A 16,690-nucleotide genomic window follows, 5' to 3' on the forward strand; every position below is an offset into this window, starting at 1 on the left:
GCCTTAATATGCCTGTTCTCCCCTCAACTAGCAATGATCATCTCTACCTTGTTTGTTTTCCCACCTTTGCTCTGGTAGCAGAATTTCAAAAAGAAGAGATTTGAATAAATGTTTTTAAGATAAAAAGAGCAGAAGTCGGCTTCATCTTCTATCACAACCTAAAAGGTGAAAATAAGTGGGTATCATTTCCCTGTTTTCCCCTATTCTATGCAATCCAATATGAAAGATTCATGCTGTCATTTCAAAACAGTGATTAGCATGGTATATACACTGGAATGCCATTCACTTGCATCTAGTTTCACAATGTTAATGGAAATTCCATGCTTTATTATGAAATGAGAGCAAAGAGCACAACAGTACTGCCATTAGGGACAGAAAGAAGATGGTCATAATTAATATTCCAGATAGAGAATAATTTGCTCTAAGGAACAGTATATTTGAAGAACAGTAATTTAATTTTTGGAGCACACCTGTGTATAATGCAGGTCATTATACACATTAGCTTTTTCTACATTAAAAGGGGCTTTCCACAACCTGGATTCCCCTGACCTGCTATACAGAAGTCCACCTAATGATAAGCCCTGGTCTCTAAGGTAATGGAATATGTGTCAATAAGTATAGATCACATTTATCTTTGAAATCACTTACATGAAAAGACACAATATATTTTCCTGTGAAATATTTTTATTACTCTGACATCAAAGGAAAAAATGCTTGGACTCAAATTCTAAGACAACAAGCTCTTCTTCTTTCCTTAAGGATTCTTTGGGCCTTTGGCATCAGTCATCAATGAGAGTAAGCCCTCAAATATTTGTAGACTGTGGGAAAAGAACCACAAAAAACTAAGAATCACATTTCTGAATTCTGAATAAATAAGTTTAAAGTGAAATCAATGTTATTTTAAGAAAGAAAGAATCTCATCTCTAAACCACAAGGATAAGAAAAATAGTAAGGAAGAAATGGCAGTTGGAGAAAATAAATGTGAATATACAAACTCACTGCATAATCAGGGGCCCACATCTACAACAGATCCTAACAAGCCCAGGAGGTCATACATAAATCTGAAAGGTATGAATAAAATAAGGTTCTTATCTTCTCGTAATGGCCCAAAAGCCTCCTGGCAAAACTGAGAACCAGGAATGTTGATATTCCAGGAGTTTGGAAGGATTTCCACAAGGTCAAGATGGAGCCAAGGAATCAACAACCATGTTGTAGATAACCATATGCCAGCTCACCTTCCGCAGCATGTCATTCTGTTCTACACTGTTGATCTTGCCAGGGCTGATTTCTCCTTTCAGAGTGTATTCAAAGAACTTCCCACTGACATTCACTAATAAGGTGCTGAAGGCCCTGTCTTCCTGAGTACAGCTGAGTGACTTGTCACGGCCACTGGTGGCAGGGGTGCCATATCTCAGGATCACCCCGACGATGAGTCCTGAAATAGAGTAAGAAAAAAAAACCATCAGGCCTGAGGAAGCATATGAAGAGCATGGCCATAATGCTACCACCGATTTTCAACAAGTAAAAAACACAAAGGAAATCTTAGAAACCAGGTCTAAGGTGTGAATTTTAGGAGTAACTAAATGCATGGTCCTTCAGAAGTGGTTAAGCATCATCTGTTCTAGTCTAATTCAAGTCCCTCAGCCACCAGAAGGACAAGGTAGAATGGTACCTTTGGTGGTTATTATGGCACGCTGAGCAGTGTGCATACTGGGCCATGTCTCACTTCTAAGGCTTATGGTGGAGGAGGATGGGATGATAAGTAGTCAAGTTTTTTTCTGCCCAGGACAGCACAAGACAGAACTGCTGAGCCCTTGATTTTTCCCAGAAGCATCCCTCAAGCCAGTCCTGCTGCCATCTGCCAGCAAGAACCAGGCTGCTGGAATTTCCAGTTGCTATAAATGCAGCTTGCTTTGCCACACACCAGAGGAAAGCAGGGGTGAAGGCTTTTGATTAGGTCATTTCAAATACTAGAAATCATGGAGAAAGTAATTACACCCCTTGGGAAGCTAAATGCTGCAGTATAAATTTGAGCAGTCATGATTCAGGGGCTGGGGAGCTGGCTTATTGGGGCTGTGGCTATGACACAGCTAAGATAACCAGCTGCAAGTCTTTAAGCCTCATTCCCTTAAGGGCTTTCTCACTAGGAAAAATAAAAACAGCAAAATCATGTATAAGCATTCAATTCTATGAATAAGGGAGGAGTGCTGCTCCCCTGGTCCTACACATGAGTCAAACAGACCCAAGCAAAAATGATTAAAATGTCGGGGGAGGGGGACCCAAAGAACCATAAATGACTCTTAGACACTTTGCTGTAATTTCTCTTAGGAGGGAAATTTTAGACTTCTAAATTCAGTTCTTTGGCTAACAATATTAAAATACATAATGGTAAAAATGATCTCTTATATCATTTGCCATTAATGGAGAAAGTTATATCAGATAAAGAAAGAACTTTTTACTATGTTCTATGGGTAATAGTTTCGATCTTGAACGTCTCCCAAAGGCCTATTTGTTAAAGGATTAGTCCTCAGCTTGGTGGAAACCTTCAAGAGGTGAGGCATGATGGGAGGTCTTACACCACTGAAGGTGTGTCCTTGAGGCAAATAATGAGACCCCAAAACTTTCATCTTCCTTTTTTCATTCCCAGTCACAAGGTGAATGGGTTGCTCCACCACACATTCCCACCAAGAGATGCTGCCACAGACTCAAGCAACAGGGCAGGTCATGGACTGTAACTTCCAAAACTGAGATAAAATAAACCTTTCCTTTTCTTAATTATTACAGGAACTTTGTTACAGAAACTGAAAGCAAACACACTATGTATAATGTTATATCATATCTATTATCATCAAGACAAATATAAACTTATGAGACATTGTTGAATAGCAAATCATAAATAAAATCTAGAGAAATACAGCAGTCCTTTAAACCAAAATGTTTCTGTATTGCACTATTATTATTAAAGACCTTTATTAACAGATGCTTGTAATTTGTTGCTTTTTGTGAAAAAAAAAAATCAGTCTTGAAGGTTTTATTCCAGACTTAAAATGAGGTTCTTAATAATCTCAACCTGAGCAGATAAACAATTTATTTTTTATTGGTTTTATTTTTAAATACATGACAGCGGAATGCATCACAATTCGTATTACACATATAGAACAATTTTTCATGTCTCTTTATATAAAGTATGTTCACACCAATTCATGTCTTCATACATGTACTTAGGATAATGATATCCATTACATTACTCCATCATTGCTAACCTCCTGCCCCCTCCCTTCCTCTCCCACCCCTTTGTGCTATCTACAGTTCATCAATTCCTCCCATGTTCCCCCTCCCTACCCCACTGTGAGTCAGTCACCTTATATTAGAGAAAACATTTGCCATTTGTTTTTATGGGATTGGCTAACTTCACTTTGCATTATCTTCTCCAACTGCATCCATTTACCTGCAAATGCCAAGACTTTATTCTCTTTTATTTAAAATATTTAAAGGTATATGAGGGGAAAAATTAAAAAATAGACTTGAAGAAAACATGTTTGACATTACGAAAAAGACATTTCTCTAGAGGAAAAATAATAAAAATCCCACAATATAGACTGTTGTAGTTATCTGATAACTGGGCAAAGGACAAGCTCTTAAGGTCTTCAATGCCAATCTTCTGTTCAGATGGTGTTGCTAGAATGTACATTCATTTTTTCCTGGTGGATGACAGACAAGATGAGGGCAGGATGGTCAGCCAGGATTTACTCAGCTTGCTCTGCTGAGTCTCAGAAGTGCACTTCCCAGCTGGCACTCTCCTCGCCATCTTGTGGTTGAGGACATTTTGGGTTTCTGTGCTGGTAACAGAAGTTGTGGGTGCCTACACTGAGGTGGCTGCTGGCCTCAAGTCTCCTTTCCTTGATATTCCTGCTCCTTTTAATTGTTGCCCTAGACAAGGAGGGCCCCTGTAGATTGTGGGCCATAATTATATTGATTGGTCCAACATATTGCCAATATTTCATGCATTCACCTGTTCTCTATCACTTCTCCCTGCACAGGAGGATGGGAACACTCTGCCAACATCCATTGGGGTCTCTTTACAAAGCAAGAGAGGTGGCACATTGCTTGTGCCTTGATGTCCAGTGGCACTCTATAATGCCGCCTTTTTCCCCCACTCTCATTATTCTGGTCATTCTGCTGGTAACAGTGCAGAAGGCCATTATGATGCAGATAACATCTGCAGTGATTACAGTGTGCTGCATATTTACTGCCTAGCACTGGAACTCCACCAGGGCCTGCAATCTTTGCTGCCTATGCTCCCGTTTCTCCTTCTACAACATCAAACTCCACAGATTCTCTATCCTCTATACTATGGAGGTGCTACTTGGGGGTTATTCTTCTTTGTGGCAATCTATTGTAGAAATACATCAAGTTTGTTGCCATTCCTGTGTGTGGAACCATACCTGTTTCTTATATTGAAGTATTTTACTGTTCCTAAACTTTCACTGCAATGACCTTCCTGTCTCCTATGGGCTGCCATTCCCTCTGCGCATGGTGCCACACTGAGTATCTCAGCCTTGATGCTCATGATTTAGGACTTGATGATGACTGAGGCCAGCTGTGACAATGGTGCCTCCTCCTGAAGCTACTGGTGGCACTGGTGATGGTCAGAGTTCTCTGGGCTTTCCTCTCCAATCCAGATGAAACTCCGAGGTGCCTTTTATTTTTATTTAATTCCCTGGTTAGGCAGTTATTTTCTGATGAAGTTTTACATGAAAAAAGCAATTCCATGGCCCTTCAACTCTCATCATAATATAGGATGATTTGTAAAGCTTGGAGAAGGCTACCTGTAACATGATTTAACTTAAATGTCTTCATCAGAAATAAGTCATTTAAAATGTATCTTTCTCCCAAGTCAAAACCTGCTTCATGGAACCTACTGTTACTTGACTTTACTAACTTGATTTATTAGCAGAGTTAATGGAAAGACTAAACCATATGGTCCTTACAATAAATACTACTCTAACAAATGAGGAGGTTTATGCTTGCAGACAGGTTCATCCATTATAGGAAATGCTCTTAAAACCTCTCCTAGTAATCATCACTATCATATCTAGAATCATTATCAGATGATGAATATTATTCTTTAAAGTTATAAAACCTTTCCCTCTCTACCTAATGCACCCATATTAAAGATGGAAGACACTGAAAGTAATGATGCTGCCCCTTTGTAGTTAAAACATAGCAACACAAAACATCACAGCAAAAATTCAAGGTTAACACCATTTGGACAGTTTTGATCAAAAATATACCAAGCCACAGGGCACACCACTAACTCAAGGTACAGTTTTAATAACTCCCCAAACATTTTAGATTAATACTTGTTATCACTATATTCCATGGCATGATACTGAGTTCACATTTAGTGTTTTCCACTTAAAGAATACTGTAGAGGGGTATTTTGGTGAGAAAATGATAAAGACTAGGAGTAAGTGAATAGCATATTTCATCTGCTGGATCTGAAGACATCCCTGACAGGAACTGTAAATAGATCATAACTACAAGGACTTAAATCATGCATGAGTTTTTTTAGCTCCATATTCATACATACATACACACACACACACACACACACACACACACACACAATGAACCACATAAGTACTGATTTAGGGGCTTGGGTTGTAGCTCAGTGGTAGAGCACTTGCTTAGCATGTGTGAGGCACTAGGTTCGATTCTCAGCACCACATGTAAATAAATTTTTTAAAAAGGTTCATCGACAACTATCAGAATATTTAGAAGGAAATACTGATTTAACTGCATCCTACAGCAGAGTCCCAGATTACAAAGAGAAATAACTTATGGTGTATGTGGGCCAGAGAAAAATAGCACAGAAGATGTCACCTGATAAAGACAGAATCACTATTTTTAAAGGTAAATGACTAATATCAGAAAATAATCCAGTTTGGGACTTTTTTTTTCAGAAAACAAATATGAATGAAATTGCTTTGATATTTTATGTGGCTAAAAAATAAAATAATGAACTCAAAGATGCAGAAGGTGAGGACTATTTCAATGTATGGGTATGAAAAATGCATTTCACAACTGTATTATCACATTCCACTGATGGTGTATAATTTCTAAGTTTTTTAATTTTTAAAGACATAACCAAACAGAAAAAACTATATATACTTTATATATGTGCCTATACAAAAATGAGTAGTACTAGGAAGGAATATAATCATAAGCCAAGTATGGCTCAAAAAAATCTCAGAGGGTGATTAGAGAAACTAGGCCTGGTTAGTCTGGTGCCAGTTTTCCTTTTGTGACTAAGATTGTTAGGAGTGCAACTGAACAAGTGGACATGGAGTAAGGTGTAATTCTAGACAGTCATCCACCAGCTGCAATATGTGCATATCTCTATTAATAAGCCTTTGTTAAGAAGAAGGGGAACAGGTGCATGGATGTACTGTTCTCTTCTAGTGAGACCTCACCTTCTCTTATATAAGCTACTAAGGATAGATTATCACTAGATCACTTTGGTCACCACTTTAGGGTTGTTTAGAATATAATACAGATTGTTCTGAGTTCCAAAGTTTCATTTGAAATGAGAAAAGAAAGCATCCCATTTAGGATCCAGTTACAAAGTGTTTGAAGACAGTGATAATTACAGATTGAGTACCCTTTATCCAAAATGCTTGGGGCCAGTAGTGTTTCAAATTTCAGAGTTGTTTTTGAGAGTATGGGGTTGGTTTTTTTTGGGGGGGGGGGCAGATTTGGAATATTTGCATGGCCTTTAAGAGTTGAGCATCCCTAATCTGGAAATCCAAAATCTGAAATGCTCCAAAATCCAAAACCTTTTGAACGTTATACTGGCATGCAAAAAGTCTCAGATTTTTGGAACACTTCAGATTTTGAGATTAGAGATTGTGTTAGTTTTGCATTGCTGTGATCAAATACCTGACAAGAACAATTTAGAAGAGGAAAAGTTTATATGGGCTCACAGCTTCAGAGGTCCCATCCAAGATCAGCTGACGTCATTGCTCTGGGCACAAAGTGAAGCAGAACATCATGGTGGAAGGGAATAGCAGAGGAAAACTGCTCAGGTCAGGGCATCCAGGAAGCAGAGAGACTTGAGATGAGGAGTCCTGGACAAGACATGTAATTCCTAAGGGCACACCCCCAGTGGTCACCCCAGTGACCTACTTCCTCCAGCCATGCCCCAATCTATAGTTACTATCCAGCAATCCATTCCAATGATTAGAGTATGCTTTCATTATCTAATCATTTTACCTCTGAATATTCCTTCATTACCTCAAACATAAGGTTTTGGGGGGATACCTCATAGCCAAACCATAACAAGATGATCAAACTGTATTTCTTTTTTTATTTAGTTATTTTTTATTATTTTTAAAAAATTTATATGACAGTGGAATGCATTACAATTATTATTACATGTATACAGCACAATTTTTCATATCTCTGGTTGTATACAAAGTATGTTCACACCAATTTGTGTCTTCATATATGTACTTTGGATAATGATGACCATCACATTCCACCATCATTGCTAACCCCATCCCCCTTTCCTTCCCCTTCCACTGTATTTCTTTTGTTGTTGTTGTTGTTAATTTATTAATTGTATTGAAATATTTCAATAGAAATAAAAGAAACAAAGGAACAAATAGTTATTAGAAAAATAAATACAAATCTCCAATAATTATGTAAAAAGATACACACCACTGACAAAGAAATATAAATCAAAAAGAAAGAGGCACTTACTAGATTGGCAAAGATTTAGGTAGTTTGATAATATCCAATGTTATGTAAGACATAGAGAAATGAACCTACTTAAAAGTGTTGGCAGAAATATAAATTGACATAATCTTTGCCAAATTATTATGGTAAAACTGGACAGATTACTTAAACCCTGTATAAAGGAAATCTAATGACATTATTTATTCATGACAAAGTTATTGCCTTAACCTGTCTAAACACATACCACAAAATATTTTATCTCATTATCTGGATGTCAACTATATTTATATTGGTGTGTATGCACAGAAGAGTTAAACTTAATGATTTATACAATTATTTCAATCTGTATTTCCAATCCAATGAATAAAGAATCCAACAGATTCCAGAATTGATAATTAGTTTTCACATTTGGGGGTCATTTACATGACTGGTTTTAAGAATGAGTGCTACAGATCTTTTCAATGCTTTTGTCTACTTGTTCTGTTTGTTATGCAGCTGTGCTATTCATTGATTTATTAAAACTCTTTCAAGGAGAATTAATTCAAAATATTTTGTTGCTTGTTTTGAAAAGTGCAGTGAAATATTCATTTTGTTTATTGGTACTGGGGATTAAACCCAGAGGTGCTTTACCACGGAGCTACACCCCCAGGCCTTATTTATTTATTTATTTACTTTTTGAGGTATAAATTGTTGAGGCTGCCTCAAACTTGCAAGCCTCATGCTTCAGCCTCTAAAGTTACTGGATTACAGGCCTATACCACTGTGCCTGGCTGAAACACTCACTTAAAAACAATTTTATTGAAGTACAATTTATATGTCACAAAATTCATCCATTTCAAATGTACAATTCAGTGATTTTTAGTATATTCACAGAGGTGTACGACCATCACCCCAATCTGATTTTGGAATATTTCCATTCATAGTCACTCCCTGTTTCCTACCCCCATCCCCAGGTAATTACTGATCTAGTTTCTGTCTCTAAAGATTTACCTTCTCTGAACATTTCATATAAATGATATCATATGATATGTGGTCTTTTTGTGTCTCATTTCTTTCACTAAGCATGGTGTTTTCAAAGTTCATCCATGCTGTGGCATAGATCAGTACTTCGCTACTTTTATTGCTGAGTAGTATTTCATTGTATGGCTATACCATATTTGCTTATCCTTTCAACAGTTGATGAACATTTGCATTGTTTCCCCTTTTTGTTATTGTGAATAATGCTGCTATGAACATTTGCATACAAATCTGTGGACATATGTTTTCATTTCTCTAGGGTATTAACTAAGAGTAGAACTGCTATGTCATATGGTAAATCTGTTTAATACTTTAAGAAACTGCCAAACTGTTTTCCATTTGGGAAACTGTACCATTATATATTCCCACTAGCAATGGGAGTTATAGTTTGTTTACAGGCTCAATAACAGTTATCATTGTCTTATGATTATATCTATTTTAACTTTTTTACATTGGCAACCTCTTTAATATCTAGAGACTTGATATTATAAAACCAGGGCTACTTTGTCCATGTTATATAATATGCACAGTACAGCAAAATTAAATGAAATGTACATTACAGGGCAATGGACAAGCTTAAGTTTTCTAGTACACTCTAACAAAACATCTTTGCAACTTCTTCCCTCTCACCTCCTTCAACCTAACGAACAAGTACAGAGAGTACACTGTTCAGAGGTGGTTTAACAATTCCAAACTCAGTATTTCCCATCCATTTTTAAAAGTTATGTACAAGTTTTACTCTAATTCTTCTGCTTTTAAATATATCAAGCACTTCTAAACATCTAGAAGGACTAGATATTCCACATAAGAGCTTGTTCACTATGTGCACAGCACTGTACACATGTAGCAATGGTTATAATCTGAGGTATCTTCTAATATGACCATTTTGTCTTTGAACCTTCCCCTTTTCACTTCCTTCTCTCTAACTTCAATCCAGTGGACAAGTATAGGCATATGTTATGCTTAGAGATGGTTGAAAAATTCATATCCAGAAGTCATTTACAGAGGACAAGCTTTCCTATGAATTTCAACACAAATGTACAAAATGTGCTAATCTTACTAACTACTTAGTCATACATTGGCAACCTCTCTAACATTTAGAGACTAGATGTTACAAAATCAGGACTCATTTGTCCATTACATACACTATATACAGAGCAAAACAAAATGCACAAAACATTCATAAAACTGATGTCTGAGAATATCCAAGTATGGCTGCACTAACATATTTCCTTTTGCAATTCCCTCCAACCACCTCCATATCACTGAACAAGTACAGATGGTACTGTACTTCTCACAGAGGTGGTTTAACAGTTCCATTCCTCAAAGATAGTATTTCATATGAATTTTAGCAAAGAGATATTTACATATGATTTTAGATATTTACATATGATTTATGATGATATTTCATATGATTTTAGCTTTTTTACTACCTCTACATTTAACATACATCAGGCACTTCTAAACATTTTGACAGAGTAGATGTTTCAAGTAAGGACTCAATTTGTCCACTATGTCCATGGATAGTCTTGAATAAACTGCACACATGTAACAATAGTTCTAATTTGAAAATGAAGTCTTCAAAATATGAGCATTCTGGCCCTTCACAGACTTAGTGGGCTATAGTGCTTAAATTTTCAGAAGACAATCCTTCCTGGGAATTTTAATACAAAATTCACAAAATCTATTTACTAACTGTTATAAATTAGATGTGAGGTGTCCCCCAAAAGCTCATGTGTGAGACAATGCAAGAAGGTTTAGAGGAGAATGATTGAGTTAGAAAAGCCTTAACCCAATCAGTGAATGTATCCCATGACACAATTAACTGAGTGGTAACTGAAGGCAAGTAGGGTATGGGTGGAGGAGGTGGGTCCCTGGTGGCATGTCTTTGTGGTATATATTTTGTATCTGGTGAGTGGAGTCTCTCTCTGCTTTCTAATCATCATGTGAACTGCTTCCCTCTTTCACACTCTTCCGCCATGACCTTCTGCCTCACCTCAAGCCATGAGGAATGGAGCTGTCTATGGACTAAGACTTTTGAAACTCAGTCCCCAAATAAATTTTTCCTCCTTTAAAATTGTTCTTGTCAGTTCTTTTAGTCAACAGCAACAAAAAACAGACTAAAACACCAATTCTACTTTTGTCATACACTGCCAACCTCTTTAGCATCTAGAAAGAGTAAATGGACATTAAGACTCATTTTCCTTTATATACACTATGCACACAGCACAATAAAATGAAACACACAGACTAATTTGTTTACTCTTGCGTCATTACAAGTACACTGGTATGGTGCTGTGGAGAACCAGCACACAACATGCACTACTCAACAGGGTGTCTGGCTATTGCCCCCTCCTTAAAACATCTCATAAGATTTTTAACAAAAAGATCTTTATAAAATGTGTTGTATTTTACTACTTCTACTTTTAACATATATCAGGCACTCCCTAAAGAATATCTTAAAAACAAACAAAAGGAAAACAGAACAGGAAAATGAAAATGAAAAAATCATACACCACAGTTTGAACAAAATGAAGTGATAAAGCCAGCCTCAGCAACTTCGTGAGGTACTCAGCAACTTAGTGAGATCCTGTCTCTAAATAAAATATAAAAAAAGACCTGGGGATGTGACTAAGTGGTTAAGCACAACATAGAGGAGGAAAAGTTTGTTTTGGCTCACAGTTTCAAAGGTTTAATCCCTGATCCACTGACTCCACAGCTCTGGGCCCAAGGTGAAATAGAACATCATGACAGAAGGATATGGTATAGGAAAACACCTCAGGACATGACAACCAGGAAGGAGAAGGGGGAGAGGGAGGAGGGAGGAGAGGGAGGAGGGAGGAGAGGGAGAGAGCACACGAAAGTGAGAAAGAGTGTGCATTCTGCTTACCAAGGACAAAAAAGTAACCCCAAAGTCACACCTCCCCATGGCCTATCTCCTCCAGCCACACTCTACCTGCCTACAGTTACTGCCCAATTAATCCATATTAGTGGATTAATTCACTAATCAGTTTATGACTCTCATAATCTAATCATTTCACCTCTGAGCATTCTTGCACTGTCTCCCATATGAGCTTTGGGGGAACACCTCATATCTAAAACATAAGAGTACCTTTTTAAAAAAATCAACTGAATATAATAGTTTATTTCTGGAGCTGATGAGAGAAACAAGATTTGGTGGTCATCATAGTTCACTCCATCTGCCTGAACCATGGAACTAGAGAGGATGGGAGCAGTCCCAAGTCTAAATGCCACATACACCCACTGTTTTACCAAGATGCAGTCAATTTTCTTGAATAAATACCCCCCGGTTTGTTACTCAACCACTGGTCAATTTTCATAGACTTTAAATTGTTATTTTTGACATGTTTTCCAGTTTTATTGCCATGTTGTGAGGAGATGATTTGTTGAACTCATATGGCCATTCCAAAGTCCTACTATAAATCATGTACCCTCACTATCTGTATGAGCACAAACAAGAGAATTTCTCCATGCTTGTTATTTTGCTATTTTATACCACTATTTTACAGAAAACGCTGGTTGTGTATGTTATAGCAAATTAATTCTAATGCATTTTGTCACTTTATAACAATTTTCCTGATATATTTACTTTTTCTGGTAGTAAATGGAAAATAAAGTAATAAAAAGGAGAAGAATCTGGTAGATTTAGTGACAGAAAATCTGGGTTTGTAAATTCACTTTTTACTTAGCTGCCATCCAGTGCATGGTATCTCTTTGCTACTCATTTCTAAAATTGGGCTGTTGTAAAAATGCAGGGGGAACACAATATACCAAAACCCTTTATAAATTATCAAAGGCTGCACAAATGCTGCTTTTTATAAGCCCTAAAGAAGAGTTATTTTTCCTTGCATTACCTCTATTGCTATAAAAAATTTGCCTACTGGGGAATCAGGAATTAGAAAGAGAAGTGATATATGGGAGGAGCAGTAGGAAAAATACCCCTTTAGAAAAGTCACTACAGACTCCCTCTCTTGTTGAACTTATCCTGTCCAGTAGAGGGACAAGATGTCATAACTTCCTTATTTGCCCATCTAGCAGCTTTCTGGGTGCCAATAAAATGAGCATTTGTGTGACAATTTACAGCTAAAAAGGGTTTTGACTAGAGGGAAATTTCAAGGTAGGCATCATTCTCTATCTATAAATGCTGATTCTATTTTAGAAGATTCTTCGAAGGATTTACTACAGTACATAACAGCAAGTAATAAAACAATACAGTCTGGGCTGGGGCTATGGATGGGGCTCAGTGGTACAGCGCTCACCTGGCATATGTGAGGCACTGAGTTCAATCCTCAGCACCATATAAAATAAATAAATAAAGGCATTGTATCCATCTACAACTTAAAAAAAATGAATGAATAAGGCTGGGGTTGTGGCTCAGCAGAACAGTGCTCACCTAGCACGTGCAAGGCCCTGGGTTTGAGCCTCAGCACCACATAAAAATAAATGAATAAGGGTATTCATTTATTTCATATATTCATATATATATATATATTCATATAAACATTTTTTAAAAACAATGAATAAATGGAATGGATTCAAACTAAAAAGCTTCTTATGAGCAAAGGAAACAATCAATAATGTGAAAAGAGAGCCTACAGAATAGAAGAAAATCTTTTTTTTTTTTTTTTTCAGTTTTTCGGCGGACACAACATCTTTGTTTGTATGTGGTGCTGAGGATCGAACCTGGGCGGCACGCATGCCAGGCGAGCGCGCTACCACTTGAGCCACATCCCCAACCCAATAGAAGAAAATCTTTACCACATGCACCTCAGAGTATTAATCTCCAGGATATATAAAGGACACAAAAAACTAAACACCAAGAAAACAAATAACCCAATCAATAAGTGGGCTAAGAAACTGAACAGATGAACAGACACTTCACAGAAGAAATACAATCAATCAATAAATATATGGAAAAAAAATGTTCAACATCTCTAGCAATGAGAGAAATGCAAATCAAAACTATTCTAGGATTTCATCTCACTACAGTCAGAATGGCAATTATCAAGAATACAAGCAACGATAAGTGTTGGGGAGGATGTGGGGAGAAAGATACACTCTTACATTGCTTGTGGCACTGCAAATAGGTTCAACCATTCTAGAAAGCAGTATGGAGATTCCTCAGAAAACTTGGAATAGAACCACCATTTGACCCAGTTATCACACTCCTCAGTTTATACCCAAAGGACTTAAAATCAGCATACTACAGTGATGCAGCCACATCAAAATTTACAGAAGCTCAATTCACAACAGCCAAACTATGGAACCAACCCAGATGCCCTTCAATAAATTAATGGAGAAAGAAAATTTGGTATATATATACAATGGAATATTACTCAGCCTTAAAGAAGAATGAAATTATGGCATTTACAGATAAATGGATGGAGCTGGAGAATATCATGCTAAGCAAATCAAGCCAATCCCCAAAAAACAAGGGCTGAATATTCTCTGTGATATGCAGATGCTAATTCACAATAAGAGGGAGGTTAGGGAAGAATAGAGGTACTTTGGATTAGGCAGAGGGGAGTGAAAGGAGGGGAGGAGGTAAGGGGATAGGAAGGACAATAGAATGAAACGGACATTATTACCCTGTGTGCATATATGACTACACGACTGGTGTAATTCCACATCACATACAACCAGAAGAATGAGAAGTTATCTGCCATGTAATAAGCTTAACTCAACAAGAAAAACACAAGTCACTGATTTTTATTGCTAAATGTCTTTAGTGCATTTGGGTCACTTAAATTCAGGTGATCTGTACTGTATTATTAACAATAATTTTTCAGTATTGCTTGAGAGTCAACACTGACACTAAACCACCAGAGATTGAGATCTGAGGCCCATCACAAAAAGAGCCACAGGTCCTATCTGTTTTTCAAAGGATAAGCCCTCCCCCTGTGTTTCCTAAACATATACAGAATGGCTGCAGTGGCCCCATATTCATTTTATCCAAACTTCAAGCCACTGTAAAATGTCACAGTTGGAAGGTACAGCTATGTGGTATAACCATCACATTTATAAAACACTCTGTCCAACAGTATCTTACACTGTGGTGTTCAGAGTCAGTCACCTGGGAACTTGCTGAAATACAGGTGCCCAGGGTCTCCCATGTAATTTCTGATCTTGAAGAGTAGATGAGGCACCTACGTTGAAAGAAATTCCACATCTGGTTCCAACACACTCAGAAATGAGAATTACTGATCTTCAAGTTTTATAGCATGAGGTTGCAGTCATCCCTTAAATCTGTGGGGGACTGGTTTTAGGACAATCATACCACCATACCAAAATCTATGGGTATTCAAGTCCCTTATGTAAAATGGTAGCCCCAAAATGGAAACAAGTCAAATGTCCATGATGAATAGATAAGTAAAATGTGGCATATCCATATAGTGGAAAAAGAAATGGATTCCAGATATATGCCACAACATGGATGAAACAAAGATATTATGCTGAGTGCACATGTTCAGTGAAAGAAGCTAGTCACAAAGTACCATACATAGTATAATTACCTTTCTATGACGTGTCTAGGACAAACGTATCTATAGAGATGGAAAGTAGATTAGTGGTGGCCGGAGGCTAGTACAGGAAGGATCCTAGTGGAATGGTAAAAAATAATAGTCTAAAACTGGGCCAGGAATGGTGGCGCACACCTGTAATCCCAGTGGCTCGGGAAGCTGAGGCAGGAGGATCATGAGTTCTCAGCCAGCCTCAGCAAGAGTGAGGCTCTAAGCAACTCAGTGAGACCTGTCTCTAAATAAAATACAGAATAGGGCTGGAGATGTGATTCAGTGGCTGAGTGCCCCTGAGTTCAATCCCCGTTACCAAAAAACAAAAGAAAACCAAAATCTAAAACTGGATGACGGTCATGGTTGCACAACTTAGTAATTTGACTAGAAATCAATGAATTATATGTATATATGTGTGTGTGTGTGTGTGTGTGTGTATACAATTAATGAATTTATGATATGTCAATTATATGCCAAGAAAGTAGTTTTACAAAGAAGGGCTGAGAGAATGAACCTAGAGAACACATTTGTAGTTCCTTCCAGGTCTAGCACTCCATGCTTTTCCATTAAGGTCTCTCAAAGGGAGAACCAAACTAATGTAAGCCCAGCATAGTGTATATTTTGTACTTCAAGGGCTTCATGATGAATATCTGTGAGCAGGTCAAATACACAAAGCACATTCTTTAAGATTGGAAGAAACACAAAGGAATGTATACATGACTCAGAAAGTAATAGCAGGTTAACTATACAGATAGTATATTTAAATGTAACTTCATGCTTAATGCTTATCTTCCCAATGAATAACAGTCTAAAATGCTACTTTCTCCAAGAAGCCCTCCCTGACTCCCTAGGCTAGGTTAGATCCCAAGGCTTTGTATTCCCATCACACTGTGCATTGTTAAAGGCATTTAAGTAGTATGTCGACTAGTTGGCCCCACTATCAGCCCCATGGAGGGAAGAGGAAGGTATCTATTGGAATTCTTTTATTTAGTGCTTAGAAGTACCTGGCATATTTGGTGTTCAAAAAGTATCTGCTGATCCAGGCACAGTGACATACACCTGTAATACCTGTAGCTTGGGAGGCTGAGGCAGGATGATCATGAGTTCAAAGCCTGCCTCAGCAACTTAGCAAGGCCCTTAGCAACTCAACAAGACCCTGTCTCAAAATAAAAAGGGCTGAGATGTGACTGGTGGTAGAGTATTTGTCTACTACATATAAAGCCCTAAGTTTGATCTCCAGAACAACAACAAAAAATTCTTTTGATCTTATTTCTCCAACTTTAAAATAAAGGAAATGCCACCTGGACAAAAAAAAAAAAAAATCAACAAATCTAATATTCCTGAATCACAGTTGTTCCTAAATGAAAATCCCATCCCCTACACCCCTGCTCCCGAAACAGAGC

General features: G+C 37.5%; 1 protein-coding gene across 3 annotated transcripts in view; it reads right to left on the bottom strand.

Moving 5' to 3' along the window:
• The window catches only part of Slc9a7 (solute carrier family 9 member A7), a 136,869-nt gene that overhangs the window by 68,209 nt on the left and 51,970 nt on the right, over positions 1-16,690 (bottom strand). For 2 of the 3 annotated variants that reach the window (XM_048796497.1, XM_048796496.1), the window contains exon 2: positions 1,236-1,435. In XM_048796497.1, coding sequence (XP_048652454.1) covers positions 1,236-1,435 — 200 coding nt within the window. Of the gene's footprint in view, positions 1-1,235; positions 1,436-12,195; positions 12,202-16,690 lie in introns of those variants that run through there. The other variant, XM_048796498.1, reaches the window with a different exon arrangement.

The sequence above is a fragment of the Marmota marmota genome, unplaced genomic scaffold, assembly GCF_001458135.2.
Source record: "Marmota marmota marmota unplaced genomic scaffold, marMar, whole genome shotgun sequence".
Classification (NCBI taxonomy): Eukaryota; Metazoa; Chordata; class Mammalia; order Rodentia; family Sciuridae; genus Marmota; species Marmota marmota.